We start from the raw sequence: 27556 nt of genomic DNA, 5'->3' as shown, positions 1-27556 counted from the left end.
TGCCCTTCCACTGCTCCCGATGTGATTGAGGTACTATTTCTTAGCCCTCTCTATTACAGCTGCTCCCTCAGTAGCGCTTTTTTTCTTGTTTTATTTTATCCTTTAAGATGTTGTATTTTAGAGTACAGATTTTTAGGTAGGTGATACATACACACATCATGCTATGTTCTTTTTGAAATGATGTGTGGGAACAAATTACGGATAGATCAGGGCCTGATGGCTCTCAGAGAGAACATTTAGGTACTTTTAGGGATATCTTCTAGACATGGATCCTAATGAAAAATAGTTTATACTTTATTGAGCACCACGGCTGTTCGTGCTCTGCTCTAGCCCCTCCTATGCTTCCGACCACCTCAATGCTTAAAGTGGTGGCACACAATTTCTGTCACTACTAGTGCTTTAAGTGATCGATGACTAATACCTTCCTCACAGTGGTACGACTGTATTCAACTTAAACTCCACCTTCTTTAAAAAACACTCTGCAATCAAGCACCGTAGTCGTTTTGAAAACTTTCCTCTTTTGTGATGCTTCCCACCCCTGGCCACAAGCATCCTGCGTGGGTGATGATATACAGTATGGCTAAAGACCATTGGCAAAGTTAGTAGGTCCCAAAACCTAGAACTTTCAACTTTGCCAATGCTTGTTTTAGGATAAATGCAATGCACACGTCCCCAGATATGGAGTTGAATGCTGTGCCCTATCACTGACTTGATTGATAGCCCTGAAGCAGTCACATGTCTGACTGGCTTGAAAATCAATGGCTAGTCCAGGGTGAAATATAAATTATGCCAGCGTATTTTACATAAATTTGGGAATTTTATATTACGATTTTTTTTATTTATTTAAGCCATTGGGCCACATTGTGTAATTACACCACTGTTGTGCCAATATTATAGCATGAAAGCGCAGAAACAACACAAACCCAACCACAAACAACAATTATGTGAGCAGCTGTTGTCAGTTGCAAATTGGATTTTTGTACCTTTTTTTTTTTAAGCACAAATGGCGTCCTTGTGTAAAATATAATGCTAAATGACATTTTCCCTAAATTTTCTATAATTACGCGAAGGCAAATTTCGCAGCCACAATCGTAAAGATGGATGATAGTTTCAAATCTGCTAATTTTCGTCTACAGCTCTGTGCTGCGCCTTAGATGAGGAGGTATCTTGTGAAGTTGCCTGCAAGTCAGCACAAGTACAATGATTTTAGAGTTGTGTGTAGAATTACTGTTTGCAGCAGAGCGCGGCTCACTCCAACTCTCTTAGCAAGAAAGCTGTGGTTAAATTAAGGTCATGTCCTCTTTTCCAGGAGTGTTACTTTGCTTCACTGCCAACTGCGGTGCTGAGACTATGTCCATCAACTCTCTCTATCTGCCTCTTTCTATCGCTCTATCTACAAAGTTCAGAATTTAGCAACTGTCTTAAACAGCACCTATTACGAGTTTTGCCCTAAAAATAGGTTCCCCTGCCCTAAAATACACTTATCCTGGTCTGGACATTTTTCTTCAGATTGACCTGATGAAATGAACTACTGTTAAATTCTGGGTGTACTGAATTTAGCAGGGAAAATGTGGTGTGGGCGTGCTGTGTTTGCTGAAACTCACAATTCTGATATATGTGTGGTAAGGGGATCTACCTATTTACTGTGACACACGAGATTGGGTCCCTGCTCTGTAGAAAGACGCCTGTTTGTGTTACTCAGGGCAGCAGCGGGCTTGGGGACACTTGTAGGTCAAATTTAGCATTCTAATTCCCGTCTTAAAATATTTTAGGAAAAGAGCAATGTTCACCCCAATACTCCAGGTGGCTTATTTACTGTTGTGACTCCAGTCCTACAATATTTTGGTGGAAGTTGTAAATTCCCCAAGTATTTTTAGGAAGGGCTGAAAAATAGTAATTTTGAATTGGAGAAACTGCTGCCATGCCAACTCAGGGCAAAAAAAACACTAGGACTACCTAGACCAAGAGGTCCTAGGCTACACCTGTATGGATGCTAGGTTCGGTACCGTTGCATCCCTGTGGAGGGTCGCAGGCAGGCTGGCGTTCATGGACTGCACCGGATTCGTCCTGTTCTACCTGGCGTTAGGTTTAAGTTCATGAATTTCGGTTTGGGATGGGCACGCCTGCTCCTGCAGTAAGGAGGCGAGGGCAGAGGCAGGGCGGAGGAGCAGGCGACGCAGGTTTCAATCCGAGGCAGCACCCGCCGGATCGAACTGGAAGGAACCAGCCTCTTCCATCTCAAGAGAACATTGTGATCTAATGAGGCCGCAATTAGACGACGGACTACTGGGAGAGCTGAAGAAAGACACGAGGGCGGGACGGGGGAGAGGCGTGCCGCCTGTCCCTCTCCGGCAAGCCGGTCCCAGGACTGAGACCATGTTGAGAACCGGTTCTAGACCGATTTACCATTTCAAATTCTCGTTGTGTGCTAAGGAGTCTAAAGAGGTAGTTTTACGGCTCCTTTGCAAAATACTGCCTGAGCTGCCTCATATGGCTGTGGTGCAGGCCACTTTCTTCATAGATGAGCATTTCCGCTTCCTGTTCTCAAAGGTGAAGGTCTCCTCAATTTCATTTCGGTAAAACTTGTTTTATAAAGCTGAATCATCAGTGATGGTTCTATTTTAAAATGTCTGTCAGTCACATTGTTCTACAAACTTTGGCTCCACCCTTTTCTCAGGGCTGATGCGTGGGCACAGAAACGTGTCCATATATTTGTTCCTGAAATTACGTTAACTACAGTGCATACATTAACCCCCAAAAAATGTGAGTTAATGTATGCAGTGCAGGCAGTATAGCTCAGAAACCTAGAGAAGCAATTACAGCTCTGTTTTCCGAGCTTTGTAGCACACCCTTCACGAGCTAGTGTAGAACTGCAGACAGCACAGCTCTAAACACAGGGCCCACTAGGACTGTGCTTCCAAACATGTTTGTCTGCAGCTCATTTTTTTCTGAGTTAATGTATGAACTGCAGGCAGCACAGCTCTGAACACAGAGAGGCAATTGATTGCCTGTGTGTGAGATTTGTTCTCATGCTCTTTAACCGATTTTCTATGGTGTCTATGCCCGGTAGACATAACAATTTTGTGATAAACATATCGCACATTTCCCATCAGTGGTGTAATACAAAATGCTGGCTCTCGTATGCAAATTATACTTGGGTCCCCCGAAATTCCTGTCAGCTATGGTATACCTCATCGACCAGAAGAATTCCAGTGCAAAAAACCCTAGTTTGTTTTGTTAAAAAAAAAAAGGGCATTGATTTAAGAGCACAGGTTCCAATGCAGAAGAAAGAAATACTATGGGAAGTTAAATCAAAAGGCAATTAAAGAAGGGAGTTGGTGATCTACTGACTTGAAGTTGGCTTTGTGTGGAAGACCCTTCACCTACTAGTGTTGCAGAGGGAACGGTGCAAGGTTTGCCATATTTTAAGGAGCCATCTATTGTAGATAAAAACAAACCGTTCCGTTCAAACCAGTCGTACATCTACATAACCATCAGCAATAAGCATAACAAAATGTGTTGGTTGTTTCTTTGACCATGTCTGCTTGGGTTTTGAGGTCTACTGTGGCAACGTATATTAGATGGACCCTTTAAACATAGAGGCCGGGGTTAAACCCCCTCTTTCTCCGAAGTGGCTGCCTTTTTGGGCCGAGACACTTTTGGGATGCGTTACATGACTGAAATTTCACCATATTCATGTAGGATGGCTGAATTTCCTCCAAAGTAAGCCCTGGGAATGTTCATCCAAAGTTGGGGTACATCGTCAGTACCCACATTTCCAGTTTTATTGGAGGGCTGGTACTTTGTCCCAACATGCCAGTGACACTTGAATTCCTGTTTTGAGAAAGATGGTCATCGATTGCAGTGGTGGCAGGTGACATTTGAAAGTGGTGAGGGCGTAAAATGTTGAGAATGTGTTGTTGTGTCGAGAGTGAAATGAGTGAGACGATTAACAAAAGGGGAGGGGGGGGGTCTCTCGTCACAAGAACAATTTGGAAAAAAAGTAGAAAATGGTGCAGTTTAAAGCAGATTTCAGAATGCAGGAATATGGTAATTGTGAACCTGTGCCTTGAAATATTTAGCGGTACAAAAGGGGGTGGTGATGGACGGAGCATCAGAACCAATCAAACACTCACACCCAGTCAACAGATCTGGGTTTGATCCATCACCGTTCTGCCACCCCAGTTCAGACATGGCCATATGCAAATCAGTCTTGACCCTGTGCCTCATGGGAACAGTCCAGCCCGAACTGCCAAGCCATGCCTTCCCTGGACCGGAAACGAGCATCCTGGGACCGGTTTCTGGCATGAACCTGTGCCTTGAAATATTTAAACACATTAAAACTGTCCTTTCTCTTACTGCATAACTTATGTTCAACAAGTATTGTGGTGTGCAAATTGTACAGTACGACAAGTGGTTTGCATTCCATAGACGAAGACATCACTGGCCCAGGCTTTATTGTTCTTTACTAAGCAAAACTTCAAAAGGAAAAAACACATGGCCTTGTTTGTGTTTGTGTAAGCTGGTTCTGTGTTCCTTAATCCTGCCTGCAATATTTTGAAACCTCTGGTTTGAAAATAATCGCTCGAAGGACGTCATCCTTGATTTAGCAACGGATAGGACACCCTTAATGACGCAAGTTAAGAGATGTAGCTGGGGAACGTCATTGGAGCTCCATGCAAACAAACCAATCCCCAGCATTTTAAAGGGGCCAGCCTTATACTAGCAGAAACCCACAGCAGGCCCTTCACAGCTCAGCAGCTCTGCTGAATCAAATGCTTGTTTCCTTTGCAGGGCGAAGCTTCGACAACTTCAAAGGAACGCGGGCCGTGTCAGATTTAATTTCCACTTACATGATGATGCGATCATTCTTTTTATTTATTTATGATCGTTGCAGGCACAGCACATTGTGTGCTTTAATTATCACCTGTGATGCGGCTGCTCTCACATTTACAGGGCGCAGCGGATTCCCAGGACACCAAAGCAAGCATCCGCAGCCAAATTACAGGAAATGTATATATGTCCGTAGCTTTAAAACAACCTTTGCGATCACAGTACATACAATACATGAATGACACCTTCCTACATAACACTTTCAATGTGAGATGACCTTGGCGCTGCATGGATGTCATCCGGAGGTAGTCGGGGGTCGCAGCTTGCTTCCTACTACTCCTGGCATTTCCTTTGCGACCCCTGGCCCCAGAGAAAGCTGAGGTCAGGGGTCATAAAGCAAGCACAGGGAGTAAGGAAGAGGTCGCAGCTGCGACCACTGACTACCTCCAAATGATGTCCATGAGGCGCTGTAGAAAGAATATAAACCTGAAGTTTGCCCATATAGATTATATCCATGCCCGCGGTCTCCAAGTCTGCCTTCGTTTGATTCTGCCACGAAATTACAGAGCAGACAGTGATGCGCGAGGAGATGGGATGGCGAGTTCTATGCATTATGAAGGGGAAAGTATTTTGTATGCAAGTTACACACTGTTTGCTTTCATTTTTACTTGACTTGAGCAGTGGTGGCTGGCAAGTCTTGAGAGTAGTGGGGTGGGCACATGAAGAAAAAAAAGTCCCTTTTCTCAACAGCGCTGTCCTCCTCGAGTCTTCTCTGCTCGAGGCAGGCAGCAGGGAGGCTCCCGACTCCCAGCCAATCCTGGCGCTGCTCTCATGCAGCATGAGCGCATCGCTAGGATTGGTGGAAGCGGACTTTATCAGCGCTCACAAGAGCACTGGAGGCCTTTGCTCTCACTAGCCTATCCGTCTTTGGATAGCTGGGTTAGAGAGATTTTTAAATGTGCATGCCTGGCTGGCCATCGCAAGACGGCCGGCCAAAGAGACATGCGCATTTGAAACTCGAAACCACAAAGCTCCCTGCTGCCACTCTGCAGCAATAGCCCCACCCCGTCCTGACGCGCTGTTTGGGTTGGGACGGATAATGAAAAAGAAAATTACCATTTTATTTTTCTGCTCTGTACTGGGGCTTTTGTTTGTGCGGCGACGCTCCTCCGCTCAAACGGAGGAGCCGCCCCCGAACTTGAGTATCAACAATCAAGCTGTCGTATCTTTGCACAGATTCCGTGTTCTTCGGAATCATATCCCCTACGTGGATAATGTTGTTACGAAAGAACAGAAACAGCCAGCACCAGATAAAAAGAAGTATACGGCTTACTTTACGGCATAAAGTGACTGTTGGAGGGATGCGATAAACTCTCAGACCGCCGCCACACCCTGGACCCTCTCGTTTTGCAGGCCCTCGCCTCGTGCATGATGAGAATGGAACAGAGAGTAGAGCAAAGGAACAGAAAATGACCAATCGCTGTATAGGTTCACAATAAACCCTTACAGTGACTGCCCATATTTGAAGAACCACACCTCCCTCCCCCGCGCTGACTCCGTCGTATGCAGGGCTAGACTAGGTCTATTTGCCTCTCTGGAGCCAATCCAGACGCTGCTCCCATGCGGTTTATATTGGAAAACGGTATGAGAGCAGCACCAGGATTGGCTTGAGCAGGCCTCACTAGCGCTGCTTAGGAGACCGTGGAGGCTGGGGTTGTATTCCCCAGCTCACTAGGTGTTCAGGCAGAAGAGTCCTCTAGTGCACATGTCGGGTTGGTTGGAGAAAGACACCTGTCCAACCCGACATACGCACTAATGCTGCACTTAAGCTTGTCTGCTGTCATAATTCAGCCCCACCTCCACCGAGAGAGGGCACTCTCGTGCATCTGCCTGCATTGTGCAGGACAACTGAAATTATACAAGGGTGTGGCCGGTTGGGGGGTGGCCTTTAATGTTGTTTAACATTTTTAATATGGAGTCCGGGGAAACAAATTCAGGGGGTGACGCCCTTTCGCCCTCATCGCGGAACTGTCCCTGACAATTGTGTGGTAACTTTTTTCACCACATTCACACTGCTGGTTGTGAGGGTGGCTCTTTCACCCTAGCTTGGGTGGCCAAGTCGGCATAGTTTTTGAAGCAGACATTTTAGGAATGTATTAACTGAAGCTGTTTCATTAACACACAGACCTTTAGGATCATTGCTACACGCTCACACGTGTAAACAATTGGAGATTGTTGTGTTCTTTATAGGATGTGAAAACAAAAGTTGGAAAAAAATAAACCACAAAATGGCACAAACATCTGCTGCCAAAATCGTGGTGCTACATAACCTCTTCATACAAAAATGTCAATAGGCACTTAAACACACTACCCAGCACTTGCCCACAAGCATACTACACTAGGTAAGAAATGATGTTAGCTAGATTTAATATGATCAAACATGACCATCTCTGTATTTGTATATGGAGGCAGAGGTCTCGGGTTTTGCAGTTCCATTCATGAGTAGCTCATACAGTACATGTGCTTTCCTTGCATTATGGTTTCTTTACTCTTGAATTTATTATGGGATAAACTAGACTAAATATGCCAGAATGCATGAGCTACTCTCATATGGAACTGGGAAATTTGAGATCTCTGCTTTTAGCTGTAGATGTTAGTAGTGTTTTTTCAGTATCAGTTTTCATAGGGAACCATGTTTAGCTCTCGGCTGCAGGCAGCGTGCGTCATTGCCACTCATCTTTGTTGCCTTCCAATTTCACGCACGTGCGAAGCGTCACTTCCTGCATCACTTCCTTTTGTTTGGGTGGAGCAGGGCCGAAGTAGAGAATGATATGGTCCTCTGCTCGTGCTGTGATTGAGGTATTATTTCCTCCTTTTTTTGCATTTTTATATAGCACAAACTCGATCCGACCTGAAGGTATTGGAGCACTTTACATGAGCACCAGTTACATTACACAAGTTCACATTCATTTTTTAGGCAGGGGAGACCAAGTGATTTGCCCAGAATCACAAGATGTTCAGCAGATGCCGAGATCCAAAGCGGGTTCCCCAGTCCCGAAGACAGCTGCTCTGGCCATGTGCAGTGTAGCTGAAGGTTTAGAACCAAAAACGGTAGAGGTATTTGGCGTTGTCAATATTTTCTTTGCCTTGTTGTACAGCTACATCTTAGTTGAAAGTAAAAAGCTTAAACGCTATAACGTGGCCAGCATTGACCGCGTCATAGAACTTTTTTTTTTTTCCATTTAGCCATGCTGCACAAAAGTTGTGCTGCTGTACAACACGGCAACAACAACAAAAAAACACGAAGCCAATAGAGCTTGCATGGGCGAGGAATATTGGCTCTGCCAATTCTTGTTAACTATTTTCTGCAGCAGAACCCTGTTCCTCTTGAAGCGCATTGGAGTTATTTGGCGACGCAATGGAGAATAAATAATCCCGTAAGACTGCAGACATTCTGTTTGCTGCGTTGTTTTGAGGCGTAGAAGGCACAAGGTAACGCGATGCAGAACATAATTATGCATAAATGTCCTAAGGCACTGTGGGGTTAGTTTAGGGTTTGGTGCACCAGAAGCCCTGCCCTTAACCCGCGGTTCACCCACTTCATTTATATGTGAGAAAATCCCACATTGCAGATGCCTGTTCCTCGGCAGGCTCTATCGCCTCAAACCCTTGGTCCATTCACCACCGGTTCTCCGGCTCACAGTGATGGAAGTCCACCCAACTTAGGGGGGCTTCTGTAGCTATTTCTTTCTGTGGGGGACTGTGGCAGGATTGCACTTTCAGCAGAGAGATCTGCCAGCACGGGGGTGGGGGCGGTCTAATTTGAGTGGGTGGTTCTTCTCTGGGTGGTGGGGGGCAATTAAGACCTCTCTGGATGTGGCAAGCTGCCCATCATCTTCTAAATGCGATTCTATGCCTTCAGAGAAGGATGCATGAATTGGCAACTAGTTATCACGTTCAGGGCTGGACTCTGAACACTAAGCAGCTCTGGCAAATTTGTCAGACCAGCCCCTGGGGGGACCCTGCAAGTGTAAAGTGCTGCTTTTGTAACAGGGGCCAACATTGCAGCACCTGCCCCCACCATCTTAAAACTGGCCCCCACCCTTTCAGCCTCCTGGGGAAACACCTGATGCCCGGCACGGTGGGCCCAATTCACAGAACTAACTTAAGACAAAATCCAAACTTAGTACCATTTTGGTATTCACAGAAGGCACTTACTCATTTCGGTATTCACAGAAGTTAGGACTCCTAACTTTAGGACTCCTAAATGCCGTCTGTGAATACCGAAAGTCTTAAAGTTAGGATTTTTCTCAGTTTAGGAGTAGTAAAGTGAGTCCTAACTTTACTCCTTCTAAACTGAGGAAAGTCCTAACTTTAAGACTTTCTGTTTTCACAGAAGGCATTTAGGAGTCCTAACTTTACTACTCCTAAACTGAGGAAAGTCCTAACTTTAAGACTTTCGGTATTCACATCAGGCATTTAGGAGTCCTTAAATTAGGACTCCTAACTTCTGTGAATACCAAAATGAGTAAGTGCCTTCTGTGAATACCAAAATGAGTAAGTGCCTTCTGTGAATACCAAAATGGTAGTAAGTTTAGGATTTTGTCTTAAGTTTGTTCTGTGAACGGGCCCGGCCTGTCCAGCCAGATCATGTGGACTCTGCCTTGAAAGGAAAATATCACAACTGAGTCCAAGGGGGCATTTTTTGACGAGGCTATGTGTCTCTGCTGATCTCTGAAAGGACTTCATGATTGCTCTGGAAATACTAATGATGGGCATTGTGTGACCGCGGCTACTAAAGCTCGTCACACTGGAGGTACACTTTTCAGATATGGCTTTAGCCAAGACCTTTTGATTTTTACTAATATTATTTGCACAATTTACTTACTTATAGGGGATTTCACCAGTGCTGTCCCTTCATTGGTCTGTTTTTGTGTCATTCACATTTTCTCCCACCCATTACAGCACACAGTACGGGGCAGCGTATCAGCCCATTTCAGCCACTGGCTAAATTGACTGAGTGGCACATTCTTATCTTTCACAAGGAGCACATTGATACACAAAGCACTTCTCTTTAGTACCAAAGACTACTTTGGCAATGGGTGTTTTTGAGACCTAAAAATATATCTCTGCTTCCAGCCACTGTTTATATCTTTTTAGGCTAACATGAAATATCGAGCAGTTTCCGTAACTATAACTTTTTGTGAAACTCATGACCAAATAAAACAAACATTAACAAAGCCAAAAGGCTGGCAGCCAATATCAGACCTGTTGGCTTTGCTAATGCTTGTTACAATGTTGAACCATCAAGGACATGTTTTGGGAAATGTAAAGGCCATATTATATTGACTGTTTTGAAGTACATAAGTGCTGCCAAAGTTCAACCCAACCTGAGGCATCTACTTTACCACTTGTGTATGTAAATATGCAAAGCTGAAACAACCACAATGCACTGGGAGAGGCCACGCGCAGGCTACTCCCCGGGAGCACACTCCTGCAGTGACGTGAGGCTTTGTTTACCGTGGGCGGCCGCCTAGTCCTCCTCTCGAAACTCATGGGCGCTCAGCTATGCACAGAAAAATAAACAATCCTGCCAGAGTGCAGCCAGACATCTTGTATGCTGGACTGCATTCCACAGTGTTGGAAAGGAAGAGTCGTTTGAGGGTTGGAACGAGTACAAAGTCTGAGGGTGTAAATGTGTGTGCGCCATTCCCCTCGTGTATCTGGGTGCATGGCCATAGTATCTTGCCAGGCAAAGTTAGCGGCTGACTTCATGTCTTTAAGACACATTTTTTCAGTCTTTCCTTTAACACACCAATGCATTCTGGGACGTGTAGCCCTAGCTCATATCAATACTGACTAGAATGAAGTTTTATTTCGGAGTATATTGAAGTAGGAAAGGATGGACTGGAACTTGCTGTCCCTGGTGACATGTAGTTATCAGGAACCCTTAGCTGTGACCCCAGCCACGCAACTTTTCTCATGATCATGGAGCCAATGCTTGTGTTGTGCCTGGTGCCAAGCCTAGAAGGAAAGGAATGGTGGCACTGCGTGACCCTGGAGCTGCCATAGTTGCAACCAGCCTGTCCCCACAGCACAGGAACCGAAGCCACAGTTGGCGGCGGGGGGGGGGGGGGGGGGGGTGTGACACCAACGTGGTAGTGACTGTACACTCACACAACATCAAGCATGTTTGGACTCTGTGCTGCCATTGGTCCAGTAATTGTAATTACATTTATGTAGCGTACTACCCCTAACGAGGAGTCGAAGCGCATTTTCGGTGAGTAGTGTTCTACTCCGGACCCACAACGGATTAATGGTGAATTAGTATAGGGAAATATGAAATTATTTCAAGTGATGAATCCATGCCACACATATTTGCACTAATGCGTAGGTCCTTCCCAGGATTCCATCTACTCCGGGGCATGCCCGACCCTTTCTAACTTTCTGAACCTCGTCACTGGGCCTCTTCTAATGCCTGGCACGAATGACCTCTGTCTCACTAGCCCTCACCTCTCCAACTTTCTCGGGGCAGCATGGGTCCCGGAGAAGGCTTGTTAATTTTCTTCCCTTTCAATGTCATTCACCCAAAGGCAGATGGAGACATTTTATCCCAAAAGAGCTGAGGCTGCCGGAAACCAGTTTGGTGAAAGCATACACTAGTACAGCGCCCAATGCAAATGCAGTCGTCTTTAAGCACTTGGGAGAATGTAGGGTGAGGATTCGGTGGCAGATTAGAAGCATCGGGTCTGAAATCCCCCTCAGATATGTGAGCGTCTCACTGTTTACCAGTGGACTGCCCTGCTCAGGAATGTGAGGTGAAACTGGAGCGTGCATTCCCATTCAGCCCTTGGCCTCTCAGCTGGCACCACAAGCAAGAGTTCTACTATTTGTAATGGCGGTGAGTCTGAGGAAAGGGAGACCTTTTTGATCAAAAGACAGATCGAACGGCAGAACATACAGCTATAGGTATTTGAGGGCACACCAGGTGCGTTGGGGGTCAGTTGTTTATTGAGGTGAGTTAGCAGGTTCGTTATAGGAGTATTAAGAGGTGTCCAGACCCGGTCCACAAGGGGTGGATCCTAGCCGGATTTTCATAGTATCCCCATGAGATAAAAACGTGCATACGAATATAAATGAAACTCATATAAATTTACTCTCGGGGACTTAATTTGTCACTTTCGTGCAAATCAACATTGATAAAAGTCACAGTAAATTCGAGAAATCTACACAACAAGAGTGATTCACATTGGCATATCTCAAAACAACAGTTCTACAAACGCTCATACTAACAACCCAGCGTATTAAACATGCTTGAAAGTAAACAAAAAAAAAGACCTTTTCCCTGGAAAAAAGATTCCAGCCCACAACACCACAGCGGACAATAATTTACTCTACACCTTTGTTGTGGTTTACTTTCTTGCATGTACAGTATACTGGGTTGTTAGTATGGGTGTTTAGTATGCTAGTGTCTGAGTCATACTGTATGATAGAATGAGAGGATGAGCTATAAGGTAAGTTGGATTTTTTTCTAATGGTGATAATCAGTTCTTAAAAAAAGTGTATGATCTTTGATACAAATGTAAATGTAAATTTGATACTTGTATAGCGCACTACTCACCTGCAAGGGTCTCAAGGCGCTTGTACGAATACCACTGTGGAACCCATCCTGGCTTTCCCTGTGAGGCGTCCACTCCTGGGCACCCCCAAGGTGGAGGCCAGGCATCCTTAGCGTTGTGGGGGCCGTTGTGGAGATTAAGCAAGCTATTGCCCAGAGTTGCAGAGTGGGACTCCATGATTGGAATAGGCACCGAGGCGAGAATGATCAGGTCCGTGGAATTTTTGAGCCCAAGACCCGCCGAGGCAGGGAATTGAACCCTGGTCCCGGGCTAGACCTCTGCATCAGGGTCTGCCGCTTTAATCATTGAGCCACACTTCTCCATACAACAGCGATGCCACCATACATAGAAGGGATTGTTGAAATGTATTTGTAGACTGTGTTCATATTTATGCTGTTTGTAAATGAACTATTATGAGATATTTTGAATAAGACATGAAAACAATATAATACATATGATCTTATGAAAAACTTTAAATATGTAAATATTTCAACATAATTAGAACAGAACCAACAGCTCAAAGTAGCCAAGTCACAGAAATACAGGTCTAGTGGCTACATCATCCTTTTTTCTTTTGTTGAATCCATCATCGTTCTTTAGCTCACTTGACCACCCTAGTTTGGACCCAGCCATATGCAAATCAGTCTTGACCCTGTGCCTCATGGGAACAGTCCAGCCCGACCTGCCAAGCCAGGCCTCTAAACAGGCACATCTATGTGGCTCGAATTATACATTACACATAATTGGCATCAGATTGACATCATGCCCAAGACTCCAACATACCATAAATATGTTGTGGCGTACTGATCACACATAGAAGCTCCTTTTAATGCCTCCCATGTCAGCATAATGGCCTCTTTCTCCATATGCCTTGAAGATATATGATTCTGCTATCAAAGTCAAATAGCTGTTTTTGGGTCTCCAAAAACATCCAGAGTATTTGAGCCGCTTATTTGCCACAACCTTTTAATAAATGCAGGTGGTGGTGCAGGTCTTCGGCATAAGGGTATGGCTGGGATGTCGAAAGTTCACGTTTCAGGTGAACAGTTCCTTCATACTGAAATGTAGATTCACAAATATCGTATTGTATTGTAATTGCATTTGTATAGCGCTTACTACCCCATACGAGGCATCTAATCGCTTTTTCGGCGAGCAGCACGCTAGTCCAGGACCCATAGAGGATTAGATTTGAATTAGTATAGTGAAACGTGCAAGTAATTTTTAAGTGGTGGATAGGTTAGTTATTTGGATTCGGAAGGATAGAAGAGGAAAAAAGGTTTGTATTTATATAGCGCTTGCTTCCCCTGATGGGGTTTTGAAGCGCTTTTTTGGTGAGTAGCATGCTACTCTGGAACCCATAAGGATTAGTGTTGAATTAGTATGGTGAAACATGAAATTAATTTGAGTGGTGGATATGTTGCTCAGTTATTTGGATTGAGAAGGGTTGGGGAGGGGAGGGAAAGGGAAAAAGGTTTGCATTTATATAGCGCGTGTAACCCTGATGGGGTGTTGAAACGCTTTTATGGCGAGTAGCATGCTACACTTTTTATTTTTTTTATTTTTAAACAGTTTTATATAGCGCAAACTTGACCTGAATCCTGTATCAGAGCGCTTTACATAGTACCAGTTACGTTACATGAGGACACACATTCATTTTTGTCAGGCACGGGGAGATTAAGTGATTTGCCCAGAATCACAGGAAGTTCAGCGTCATTGCCGAGACTCGAATCCAGTTCCCCAGATTCGAGGTCGACCGCCCTAGCCGTTAGACCAGCCCCTCTCCCCATTATTCTGGAACCCATAAAGGATTAGTGGTGAATTAGTATAATGAAATATGGAATTTGAGAAATGAACATGTTAGTCTGTTATTTTGATTGAAAAAGATAGTGTAGGGATAGAAGAGTGAAGGATTTTTAAATTTTTTTAAAATATTTTTTTTTAAGGTCATAGCAGTAGGAGGGCAGTAGGAGGAGGCTATTGGATGAGTAAAAAGGGTTTTTGAAGGTGAAGAGTCAAAGAGAAAAGTTCAGAAAGGTTTGTTTTGGGGGATCGGTATAGTAAAAAAGGTGTCAGATGATGCAAGGAGGGGTAGAGGAGGAGAGAGTCTAGAAAGGGTAATTTTGGGGATCATAGTAGTGGTATGGGTTTGGGATAAATGAGAGAGTGGATGTAGAGGATATATTGATAGATGTGTAGGGTGAGAAATAAGATAGTACATTGGAAACAGTAGTAGAAAGAAGTTGGAGATGAGTCAGAAAGTTGGGCTAGAAGATAAATTGTGAGAAGTATAGACTGAGAAATCGAGTAGTGCATTAGAAATGTAAAATTAGAAGAAAATGATAAATATATAGATCCATAAGTACATTGAAAGTATATAGATGCATAAGAGTTAAGTATATGTATGAATGAATGAATGAATGAATACTTTCTTATATAGCGCATGGCTACCCATGGGCATCCCAGCGCTGTAAGACCTAGAGGATGAAAATAGACCTACTTAAACAAGAATGTAGATTAAAGATATTGATAGAGGTACAGTCTGAGAAATAGGGTAGTGCATTGGATATGCTTTTTCAGGAGAAAAGTAAGACACACAGATCCAAGTACATGGAGGTACATAGATGCACAATGGAAGCAAGTACATGTAGACCAAAGATTATTTTTTTAACGTAATTATTCTACATGTTTATGCAAAGTAATACACAAAGATAGGTACACATCTATAGTGAAAATAAATGCTTATATACAGAGCAATATGCTGTAAATTTCGGTTTGCGTATGGTGCTTATGTGGGGAAGAGACCATTCTTGAGTAGTTATCTGAAGATAAGGTGGTTGTTGGTGGATCTTAGATTGGGGGGTAAAGAGTTCCATAGTTTGGCTGCTTGAACAGAGAAAGATATGCCACCCATGGTTTTTTTCTTGTATCTTGGGATTTTGAGGCGAGATGCCCCTTTAGAGCGGAGGTTCCTTTGTTGAATGTGTTTGGTGATTTTATTCCTTATGAAGAGCGGTCCCATTCCATGTATTCCTTTGTGGGTGATACAAAGTAGCTTAAACGTGGATCTTCTGGCAACCGGTAACCAATGCAGGGCTTTCAAGGCGGGTGAGATGTGGTCTCGCGGTTTGATATGCAAGAGTAGTCTGGCAGCCGAGTTCTGAATCCATTGTAGTCATTTCCTGGTCGTTAAAGGTGATCCGTGGTAGAGGCTATTGGCGTAATCGAGTTTGGACAGATCAAGGGACTAATAATAATGTAGCAGACACATAGGCACCAGTGCCCAAGGGTTGTGTGAGACAACAGCCGACCCTAATTTCCACTGTTTTTTTTACTAGTCAGCCAGCGAGGGTCATTTTTTTTCACCTACAGAGAGCTACTTTCCAAGAGGTATTGTGGCCCATAACAATACTTACAGTTCGCTTTAGGACAGTTCTTTGCTTACCATTGGTTGGTTTTCTTGTTAATAACATTTACTTGCATCTTATTTGATGGCTTTCCTTCATCCTCTTGTGTGCCCCTCCATCGGGTTATATCTTCTTTACAATCCTTCTCATTTATGGTTTCTTTGCTTCCACAGCTTCCCATGAAGCAAATTATTTTTCTCTTGTTTCCTTAGCTCCATAGGAGTTTGTATTTTTTTGCTCTCCCACGTGTGCTGTTTCCAACTCACATCCCCACTCCCCAGCTGTGGTTTTTATACCTCTTTTTTTAGAAGGACCCAGAAGATGCATTTGTCTTTTTTCTGATGCACAGCATTGGAAAAAAGCACTGGCAAAGTCAATAGGTCAAAAGCGGTGAGATCTATTGGCTTTGCCAATGCTTATTAGGGCTAGGATAGAGACCGCATTAGCTGCCTTTCCAGTCTCATGACTTCCATATAAAACATAATAAAAATACATACATAAAGAGTTCTTTTTTCAGTCCACCTCATTGATTTGTCTGTGACGTGTCATTCACATTTGCTTCCACCCACAAGACCTTACAGCAAGGGCCAATGGGTCAGCCCGTTATATACATTGGCTGTCTTGCAAAAGTGACAGCGTTTTGCTTGATCACATGTGCACTAGCACCTGCAAAGGAGTGCACTTAAGTCCCATGATTGGTGCTCTTGGGCTCCTTATTTTTTATGTTTGATTTTTTTTCATTCGTTTTTAGCAAATGTATGCAGCATGGAAAAAAATGACAATCTTACCAAGACCACGAATATTGTTTTTGCTGCTGCCTGATAACAATGATCACAAAGTCACACACCCGAATAATAATATAAAACCCGTAAAACATTGCAGGATGGTAAAGTGCAGCTTGTCTACATTTAAAAGAGCGAAAAAAGTATTTACATTAATGGCTGATTCTATCAACCATCTCACTGAGATAGTTGCAAAGAAAAAATAGTTCCTATGGGGTTCTCCGGGTAATGTTTGATACAGCAGAGCTGTGTGGCCTAGTTTCCTAGAACAAAAAGTCAATTGAATTATAGAGTCAGAGGCTTCCATATGCCACAGTGGACATCCATGCAGTGTTGTCCTTCTACTGCTGTCCATGAGATGCCATGAAAAGGAGATGGAATGGGCTGCGTAGTGGAGGGTTCCTCTGTCCTTAAGACGTGGGGGTCTCCTCTTTCTATTTTGGCCCATCTGTAGCTCTACAGGTGGGCGCCACCATATTGTGTCTTTGCTGTATCACCCCCTGACGATCTTCCTCCTCTGACAATGTCCGTTCTTTTCCTCCTGCAGTGAGCCAAGATGTCGGAAGAGAAAAAGCAAGGGAAGGAGGGCTTGATCGAGTTCTACTCGTCCTACCGCGAACTCTTCGAGTTCTTCTGTAACAACACGACCATTCATGGCACCATCCGCTTGGCCTGCTCACCCAACAATCGCATGAAAACTGCTTTCTGGGTCGTGCTCTTCATCGTCACCTTCGGCCTCCTCTACTGGCAGTTTGGACTTCTCTTTGGTCAATATTTCAGCTACCCAGTCAGCATCAACATAAACGTCAACTCGGACAAGTTACTCTTCCCTGCCATCACTGTGTGCACGCTAAACCCATACAGGTGGGTGGTCTGTGCGAATGAACCAACAGTGTAGATAAGTTCACGTAAACCATGTCAACGTCTACAGCCTGGAGGTCAACTGGGACAGGCTCATCCTCTAAAAGGTCTTTGTGTGTCTAGATGATCCTATGTAGCCAGAAAGCCAGTAGAACAACATTGTTTACGAGAACTTATCCAAGAACAAGCTCAAAACCCATGTTGTCATTCACTGCCACACCTCATTCTCCATAGGACAAACCTAACATCCCAGAGTTCACTAGCCCAGCACCTTAACACCTGTAGGCAGGATATCCACTGAAATGCACTTTTGCGTCTGCCAAAGTAACCTCTGTTGCTCTTGTATTTTTAGGTACACTGTAGTGCAAGAAGACCTGGAGGCACTGGACAAACTAACGGAGCAAACACTGTATGACCTTTACCAGTACAACAGTTCAGAGATGAACATTCCGAAAGCGGCCACCAGGAGACGGCGCCACACCACAATGCTCGACGCATTCCCGCTAGAGAGACTGAACCATGAAGAGACAACAGAAAGTCGTGTTAAGAGAAGCAGAAGTACAGCAGTCAATGAAGATGAACTGACCATGAAACGTAAAGATTGGAACATCGGGTTCAAATTGGTGAGGGCCAGGGAAAATATGGGAAAAGCTGGGTAGAGAGTGAGACCAGGAACAGCAATGGGAAAGCTGAGTTATATAGAGTAAGATTGTTGTTGCTAAGCGGGGATGATATGAAATACCAACAGTGTGGTGGGGTGCGGATGGGCCCTGCAAGAGATGATTGGATTTCATCTTGGTATGATGTGCAGACTGAACAGGAAATGCAAGGGTCCAAGTTTGCTCTCTATGAACGAACTATTCTGGGCTGGTTTTCTACTTGCCAGATACATTCTTGCGTCTAGCATGGCTAGCATTGGACTGGATCCAACATGGTTGTTTTTGGTATAAGGACTCCTTTGTCCTCCCCCACCCCCACCCCCACCCCCGTCTCTACATTTCCATATGTTGTAGATCATCACCACTGCTCATTGGGCTTGCTTGTCCATGGGCACGTTTAATTGCAGAAGGACAGCATTCTAAAATGCACATGAAGCTTGCAATTATAGAATAACCCTTTAAAAATATTTTTAGGTCTTGCCTGACCCAGCGCATGCGCTGGTCTGGCGAGACTTATTGAGAGGGCTCCAAAAAGTGCTACCAGGCCAGCTTAGAACTACAGTGCATGTGCGCGGGCGCGCGTGTCGCACTTTACCGTGATTACTTTCACTTTCGCGGCCGCATGGCTGCTTTGCATAGCCAATAGGTCTCGCTTTTGGGACCTTATAAGTATTTAGTTATGCAAATGTTGTATAGCTAAACACTTATAAGGTCCCAAAGGTGGACCTATTGGCTATGCCAATGCTGGTTATACAAAGTTTTGGATGACAGGTGATTATTTGAATGAAATACGTTCAGATTATTTAAAAAAAAAAAAACATTGTACAACAAATGGAACATTATTTGAACACTTTTATATTTTTGATGGAAAATCATGGAAGTTCAAACCTGATCTCTTCGGGTAGGAAAAGAGGGATACCCCATACTTAATTCATGGAAATGACAGAATTGAGAGTTGGCTACGGAGAGGGTGGAGGGTACCGAAACCCAGTATTTTTTTTTTCTCATCTGGTCCATTCGCAAGGCACCGTTACTTCCTCAAATCTGATTCAATTGGTCAACAGGGAAATACAGAGGAGTGGACAAGACTTCTGCGGTAAGTCAATACAATAGCATCAAACCGAAAAAAATCAAAATAAAATTAAGTAGAAAAAAGGATAATGTTAACCCTGTTTTGCACAGCAAAATATCCCTTAAGTTTGTATGGATAGAGATTTCCAGTCTCTTTCCTCTGGATGGACCACTGTTAGAACTGGGGGTCTCTAGTTGGCTGAGGTAGGTAAATTAGTCCAAATAGAGATCCTTGCTTCTGAGTCAGGGAAAGGAAGGTCACCTTCTCATATTAGCCCCTGGTCACCCCCTTGGTAGTTAGGCCCGAGCAGCCAGGCTTATCTCCAAGGCAAATGTGTAAAGTATTTGCAGCCACGCTCTCAGTAACCCAATGAGGACACCACAAATAGACTCCACACGAGTTTCATAAAAAACAATTATATGTTTATAAAAAAAGATATAAGATGAGACCACACGATAAAAATCCAACCTATGCGTATTTGTAATATTTTCACCTGGCCGGTTATTAGGCCAGCAAGCCCTTGTAGGTTCTTGGAGTATTAATAAGCAATTCTAGATGATCCAATGCAGTCCAAATGCAATGCCATGCATTTCGTAATGCAAGAATCAGGAAGTATGTTGTGTAAAAATAATGCAGTTCGTTATGCAACAATCAGGCAGTTCGTAATGCCAAAAACATGCAATTCGAAATGCAACAATCGGGCAGTTCGTAATGCAAAAATAATGCAACAATCCGGCAGTTCATAATGCAAAAATAATGCAATGCGTAATCCAACAATCAGGCAGGTCGTAATGGAAAAATAATGCAATGCGTAATGCAACAATACAGCAGTTCGTAATGCAATGCGTAATGCAACATTCAGGCAGTTCGTAATGCAAAAATAATGCAATGCGTAATGCAACAATCGGGCAGTTCGCAATGCCAACAATGTACTCCGGCACCGATCATGGTGCTCTGGACGGTCTCTATGCCACTCGTACTGACCCACGGTCAGCTACTGCAAAAATATGCCCACAACACGGGAATGGTGGAAAACAAAGTGCAGCTCCACACTCCGGCCCCAGTACTGCCACTCCTCGGCAAGTACGGGCTGCGATATGAGCTTGAGCGGAGGCTCACGCTACGAGAATGGGAAAGGCCGAGAGCATTTCTCTCGGAGCACGCACCCCGCCCCAGGCGGCGACACACGCACGCTCGCTGCGTGTTACCTGGGGGGTCCGACCTAGCTCTCCTCGCGACTTGGGTCTTCGATGCGACTTTGGTGATTTTGGTTAGTGGAACTCTGCCCCCCCCGACGGTGATGGTTCGAGATCCCTCCTTGGCAACGGCAGGCTTGGGCCGGCGGTACAGCTCCTCTGGGGATGCCTGTCCGGGCCGATGGCAATGACGAAGGTCTCGGGCTATAATTTGGATAAAGACACGCACTTCCAGAGCTGTACCAGAGGTTGGTAAATTTGTAGCATGCTCCTGGGGATTCACTTTCTTCTCCTAAAAGTGTGATCAAATAGTAAGAACCAAGTTGCATCTCCTATTGAGATGTCCCCCTGTGCACAGCTTATAAACCCAGGGTAGTAGTTAAATCTGAACATAAATTGGAAAAGTAAAGTCACTTGTAATGAAATATTTATTCACATCAAGTTCATAAACCAAGGCGTCTTCAAATGCAGAGTTATCAAAATGAATCCATCCATTGGAATGTAAACCATATTACACATCAATCCTGATGCATTTGGGGCGGTAAAGTGCCCTTCGTCAGGGGAACAATCTAAAAGATAAATAAAAAATACAGCGCTTATAGGAAGCACGACCAAAATTGGATTGCAATGTCTAATAAGTGTTTGGCCATCATATAGTGCCTACATGCAAAATAGGGTGAACGGTTGGCCGACGAAATTGTGTGCAATGAGATAAAAACAACATGCTAGTGCAAGAGACCAGTGTCTCTACGACTAATATAAAAATCGCTCATGTACCTGATATTAAAGATGAATAGAGCAAGGCATAAGTGAATGCCGTGACATTTGTTACACGTGGCGTGAAATAGCTCACATGCCTGGTGCATAGAATGAGTGAATCACAAGATGACAAGACCGGCATAAGGATAAAGGTGTACACTATGTTAAAACACCCGCTTTCTAAAGATGTCAGGAACGTGAAAACTATCGTGCCTTACACAACGAGTTAGTGAACCACGGGTGTGTGAACGTTAAGGGACGTGACGAAGACCAGCGTAAAGTTTAAAACATGCATCAAGTTAAAATGATGGCTACCTTACACGATACTCGTCGCGGGTCTATTTACGAAGCTCCCCTGTGGGGATAACAAAGACAAGTTTGTAAAAAACGGCCAATAAACGTGAAGCATAATATGAGCCACACAGAGTCTTGTTAGTAACATACTTACAGGGCATCTGGGTGTGATATACCGTAAGGTTCAAGTTCCGATCTGCAACTTCAGGTGGAAAGTTAGTAGCGGTGTCGGGTGTGGGCAGTACGTTCAATAAAGTTGGATGGTCACGTGGTAAAAAGGTCTCGTGATCGCAATCAATGGGGGAAGCCGGTAAACACGGGCGCCATCTTAGGGTGGAGGAAATGGTGAAGAAAAACATATCACGGAAAACCGGGTGCGGAGTGTAAATAAGGTTGGTGGGGAGAAGGAACGATGGATACATAAATGTGTAAGAATCTGCCAGGTGCAGATATGTGAAATACAGTACAACAATCATGTATAAAGTTACCAAGATCACTTCTATAAAAGAAATTCATAGGATGCATATGTTAAGTCAATGAAAGACGAAGTGAGCCAAGAAATTAAATGGTGAAGACCGGCAAAGTGGCTGAAATGATGTCAAAGTTGACAGTAAAAATTAGAACACATATGCGTGCCAATAAACACAATATGAGATCTAAACATGATGGAATGAGAAAGCAAACATGTTAAACAGGATCTGTCAAAGTTTATAAGTAACGCAAGGATTCCATCCAGTCGTTTAGCCTATTGGGTTGTATGGTGCTCAGAAACCGAATCCAATGGTTCTCTCTCTGTAGCAATCTGTTCTTATTGTCCAAATCTTCTCTTTTCTCTACTATCTCCAAGACAAGGAATTTCAATTGACTTATGTTATGTTTCCTGTCAAGAAATTGAATGGCTACTACTTGATTTCAGGTTTTTAGTACGTATATTGCTCTTGTATTCCAAGATGCGTGTCCGAATTTTCCGTTCAGTATGACCAACGTATCCTAAGCCGCATGGCCGTTTGAGCAGGTAAATCACATTGGCCGTGTTACATGTAGCGTTGACTTTTAGTTTAATCCGTGTGCCCTTCATAGGGTGAGTCATGGTAGTACCAGGTATGGAGTTGTGACAATTACTACAATTGTGACGAGGTTGTAATCCTTTGTACGAGATGATGGTGGTATTCTCTGATGGTTTCGACAGTAGTTCTTTCAAATTATGTCCTCTCTCGAAGCACGCACCCTGCCCCAGGCGGCAACACACGCTCGCTGAGTGTTACCTGGTGGGTGCAACCTCGTTCTCCTCTCCTTGCGACTTGGGTATCCGATGCGACTTTGGTGTTTTGGGTAGTGGAACACTGGTCCTCTGCCCCCACCCCCGACAGGGATGATTCGAGTTCCCTCCTTAGCAACGGCAGGCTCGGGCCAGTAGCACAGCTCCTCTGGGGACGCCGGTCCGGGCCGATGGCAATGACGAAGGTCTGAGGCTGCAAGAGGGCACACACCCATAGCGTCGCTGAGACTCACTTGAGCTCCCACAGGCACGGTCACAGGGCAATCCTCACGAAGGTCTCAGGCTGCACAAAGCACACGCACACAGCGTTGCTGAGACTCACTTGGACTCGGGGTGCACACGATCACAGGACAATCCTCCCGAAGGCCTCCGGCTGCACAAAGCAGACGCACACAGTGTCGCTGAGACTCACTTGAACTCCGGGTGCACACGATCACCGGACAATCCTCACGAAGGTCTCAGGCTGCACGAAGCACACGCACACAACTCACTTGGACTCCAGGTGCCCACGATCACAGGGAAATTCTTACGAGGGTCTCAGGCTGCAAAAAGCACACGCACACAGCGTCGCTGAGATACACCTGGAAACTTTTGTGTTCCTGAGGTGCCACAAGAGGGAGCCAGCTCTCCTCGGGCCCTTGGGGATACGTTACTTCAGGACACAGCACAGTCCTTTCAAGCAGGGAGACACAGCACACAGCAAAGTCCCTTTAGCCTCTCCTTCGTTAAATCGGCAAACTGCAGGCCAGCCCCAGAACACACAGCAAGGGTCAGTCCTTTCCTTTAGTCTCTTCAGCTGTTTCTTCCTTGGCAGAGGTTCCTCTTGACCACAAAGTAGTTTCAATCCTTTACAGTCTTGAACAGTTCCATTCCAACGTTCAGGGGTTTCAGCTCTCCTAGTTATACCCCTAAATGTCTTTGAAGTCTTTGTGTTCAGGGGAGCACTGACCCCTGTCCAAACCAGTTCTGGGTGTTTCCCTGCCAGTGACACCTTCTTCCTTTTGATAGTGGGGGTCTGGATCCTCAATCACTCAGCAGGAGATGGAGCCATTGTTTTATGGCATGAGCCCAGGCCTCTTCACCTTCAGAGGCTACTCCTCCCCCCTACACTCCAGATGTAGGTCAGCCTGTTGCTGTCTCACCTCCTCCCCTGGGTCAAGACATTCCCCAGAGGATATCACATTCAAATCCAGACAGTCCATCCACTACCAGGCAGAGACACACAGAAATGTGAGAACACAAAAACCCAGCCACTTCTAAAAGAGTGGTTTCTAAACACACAATGCAAAAACCACCTTAAAAAAAAGATGTTATTAAATTGCGAGTTCATCCACTCTAAACTTCACCTCTCCATCTTAAGCCTATGGGAAGATAGGCTGGAAACATATTACACAGCCTCCCCATTCTGTCCTATGGGCAAGATGGCCTTTCAACAGTGAAAAACGAAATGGAGAGTATTTCACTGTCGGGACATGGTACACACCTCAGTACATGTCCTACCTTTCGCCTACACTGCACCCTTCCCAGGGGTACCTCGGGCCTACCATAGGGGTGTCTGATGTGCATAAAAAGGGAAGGGTAAGGCCTGGCAAGTGGGTGCACTGGTCAGGACAACAGGGCAGTTTAACAAACTGGGCGCAGGCACTGCAGTGGCAGGCCTGAGTTCCCTCTTTAGGGTTACTTGTGTGGGTGGCACAATTAGTGCTGCAGGCCCACTAGTAGCATTTGCATTACTAGCCCTGGCACACACAGTGCACTTTGCTAGGGACTTTACTAGTAAGGCAAGCATACCAATCGTGGACAACCAATTACCATTACACTTTATACAGGGATCACTTGCACTTTGACACTGATCAGCAGTGGCAAAGTTCCCAAAGCATCTAAGTTGGCAACACCATGTCAGAAAAAAGGTCTAGGGGGGAGGCAAAAAGTTTAGGGAACTTAAGCCAAAAAGGGCCAAGTCCAACAACCACCGTTAAGTTTGCTCCTGAGAGTAATCTCCGAACTCTTTTCCTCACCTTGTACTCCAGTTTAACTGATGAATTCTCATCTCCCTGCTGCAATGCACTCCTTGCAGATTGTTTTCACCATTTGTTTTTTGGGAGTACCCTGAATAGAGCAGGAGGACCTTTTGTCCCCTTTTTTTAAAAACATGTTTGTTTATTGAGTATTTTAGCAAACCTATAACATGTAACGTGTACATGCATGCATTTACAATACTTTCACATAGTACTTATGGTGATCAAAAGGGCCACCTGCCGGAGAGGACTTGAAATGAATACAACTGTGATCCTACTGTGGGAAAGGGTGGAATGGACAGGGGATGAGGTGGTGGGGAATAGGGCTTGTGTGGAGATAAGAGACCCGTCTCTATCATCAGGGGGAGGTGGGCGTATTAGTGTCGACGAATGGGGCTCAATGAAGAGGGAGTGGTCACTCATGCTATGTGGTAAGCAGTGCTTAATTTGTAAAAACATAAGTGTCAGGGCTCTTGTCAGGAGGCCATTGCAGCTTGCACCACACATTTCCCCTGCCATGCTGCCATTGATAGTGACAACACAACTACTAACCATCACACTCCTACAAGTGTGACAATTCAGACTATTTCAGGCCCCCAAGCTATAAGAATGGCTTGGGCGGCAGGTAGTAGTCATTTGTAATGTATATTGAATTCACAATTAACTGTCGTTGAGTTCATCTCTAAATTAGCCAGACAGCACCACCTTGTGACACACTGTCACTAGCGCCGGCTATGACCAATAAGTGCCGGTGCTGAGCACCAGAAACCACCAGCTCAAATTAAGATTCAAAAGTTTGTGGCTGTAGATTCTGAGGATGTCTCCATGGACTGATCAATCAATTTAGGGTGGCCCTTTGTCTTTTGATTTGCAGTTGGCTTGGTGGCCGCATTCCCAGGGGTTCTCCTCCATGCTTTTGGGTAACATCAATTAGTCCTCAAGACTTCCTTGTGGTAGATCTTAACCGCAAACAACCTGAAGCAATACGCTGAATAAAGAAAGGTTCTTAGAGATGATTGTAAGCTAGGCCCCTTTATTGGGAGATGCAGTGTTGTATGTGATTTCATAGAAAAAATTAATTCTTGGAATACCATTACAGAGAAACCATTTCATATAAACAATTTAAAGTACATTTTCAGGATAAATGGCATTTACCAGTTTATGGAAACCAATTCATAATTCTTTTTTTATTAATTGTCTTCTGCATACATATTTTTAAGGTGTATATGAAATGGTTGTAGAACTTTCTTTCATAAACTTTTTTGTTGAAGGTATTTGTCAGTCCTTTACATCAGCGGACATTATTTTAGATTTATATCGGTTTGTTTGCCAGATAATTACTTTGGATGCTTTTAATTCACGGAACCGTCACAACCCCTAAACCCCACCCATCTCTACCCCCTAAAAATGTCTCCCCATGCACACACTCCACTAGTCCCTGACCCCTAAACTTCACTGATCCCTGACCCCTAAGAGCTGGTTCTAACCCTAAATTCCAAACAAAACATGTACGGATATCCCCACTAAGTAAAGTGAAATGGTCAGTAGCTCCAAAAATAAAAGTTATCACCCACAGAACAGTTCACATAATAGTTATTTATTTCTCATCATTATATTTTTTTATAAAGTAGAAAAAGTATTCTTTTGGCATAAATATTTCAGATATATAAAAATGAAGACATAATGAAAAACAACAATCATGTGTACACTACATCAAAGATCATAAGACAGACAAAAAGTCCAAAGGGGAAATATAATCAAGCCACACTATACAGAGAACCAACTGACTAACATATGAGCCATAAACCCCAAAAATTTAAGTATCACAACCTAACACAATAAAAAAAAAATAAACAGTGAATTACATAAACCATACACACATCACAAACATGACCACAAAGGTGAGCAGCGCCGACGCGCGTTTTGGAAATGCCACTACTTCAAGTTTCCTTCATCAGGGCGCAGCCTTCATAATTTGTAATTTCTTAGTGGCCGGAAGATAGCCATCAACATTAGAAATGCACAATGTATAGTGTGAAGGCAGGGCTAAACGAACTGTCTCAAACCAGAATAAGGTGAAAATAAGGAATGCAAAATATATCCTCAATAAACCGGCACCGAGGGCTGAATATTGATAAAAATGAAAGCTCAAAGGGCCTAATATTGAAGACAAATTTGCAGGTACCGGAGACAACGGTATAAGAGTCCAGGCATGAAGAAAAATATAGTAATGAAGGATCCAAAACTGTTTACTTTAAAACTCGAGCATACACTGTATTTGGATACGGACCGCTTCTACAGCATGTCAGGGGGCCCGGAAGACTGAGGAAATATACAAACGGGTCATCCTGACAGTCCTCAGGCTGACCATGAATAGCCGAATTCTGAAAGGACGCTAATGCCGAACCGCCAATAGAGTAACCCAGTCGATCTTGTCAACGATATCTAACCCTAAATTCCACCGATCCCTGAATCCTAAAAATCCCTTGCAAAACCTAAACTTCACCTGTCTCTGACCCCTCAACTACACCCATACCCTAACCCCTAAAGCCATTTCTACTCCTAAACTCTGCCCATCTCTTAACCTAAAACCGCCTCACCACCACTAAATGCATCTCATCTGTGAACCCTAAAAACCCCTCACCACCCTAAACTCAACCCATGCCTCTAAAACTCTCTTGCCACCAGACTTACCTGTCCTGCTGGCTGCCTTGATCTTATGCTCCCGAGCAACGCTGCTGCTCTGCTCCCGTTCTGGCACTGCAATTCCCATGAGCAAA

The 27556-nt window shown here is 44.3% G+C and overlaps 1 protein-coding gene across 1 annotated transcript in view; it reads left to right on the top strand.

Moving 5' to 3' along the window:
- The window catches only part of SCNN1A (sodium channel epithelial 1 subunit alpha), a 117521-nt gene that overhangs the window by 43769 nt on the left and 46196 nt on the right, over positions 1-27556 (top strand). The window contains exons 2-3 of the mRNA XM_085619792.1: positions 17186-17502; positions 17852-18122. Of these exons, the coding sequence (XP_085475918.1) occupies positions 17195-17502; positions 17852-18122 (579 nt within the window). The 5' untranslated portion in view covers positions 17186-17194. The remainder of the gene's footprint in view (positions 1-17185; positions 17503-17851; positions 18123-27556) is intronic.

This window comes from Triturus cristatus, chromosome 7 (genome assembly GCF_964204655.1).
Source record: "Triturus cristatus chromosome 7, aTriCri1.1, whole genome shotgun sequence".
NCBI lineage: Eukaryota > Metazoa > Chordata > Amphibia > Caudata > Salamandridae > Triturus > Triturus cristatus.
Note: the sequence above shows the minus strand (reverse complement) of the source record. Positions and strands in the feature narration are given on the sequence as shown.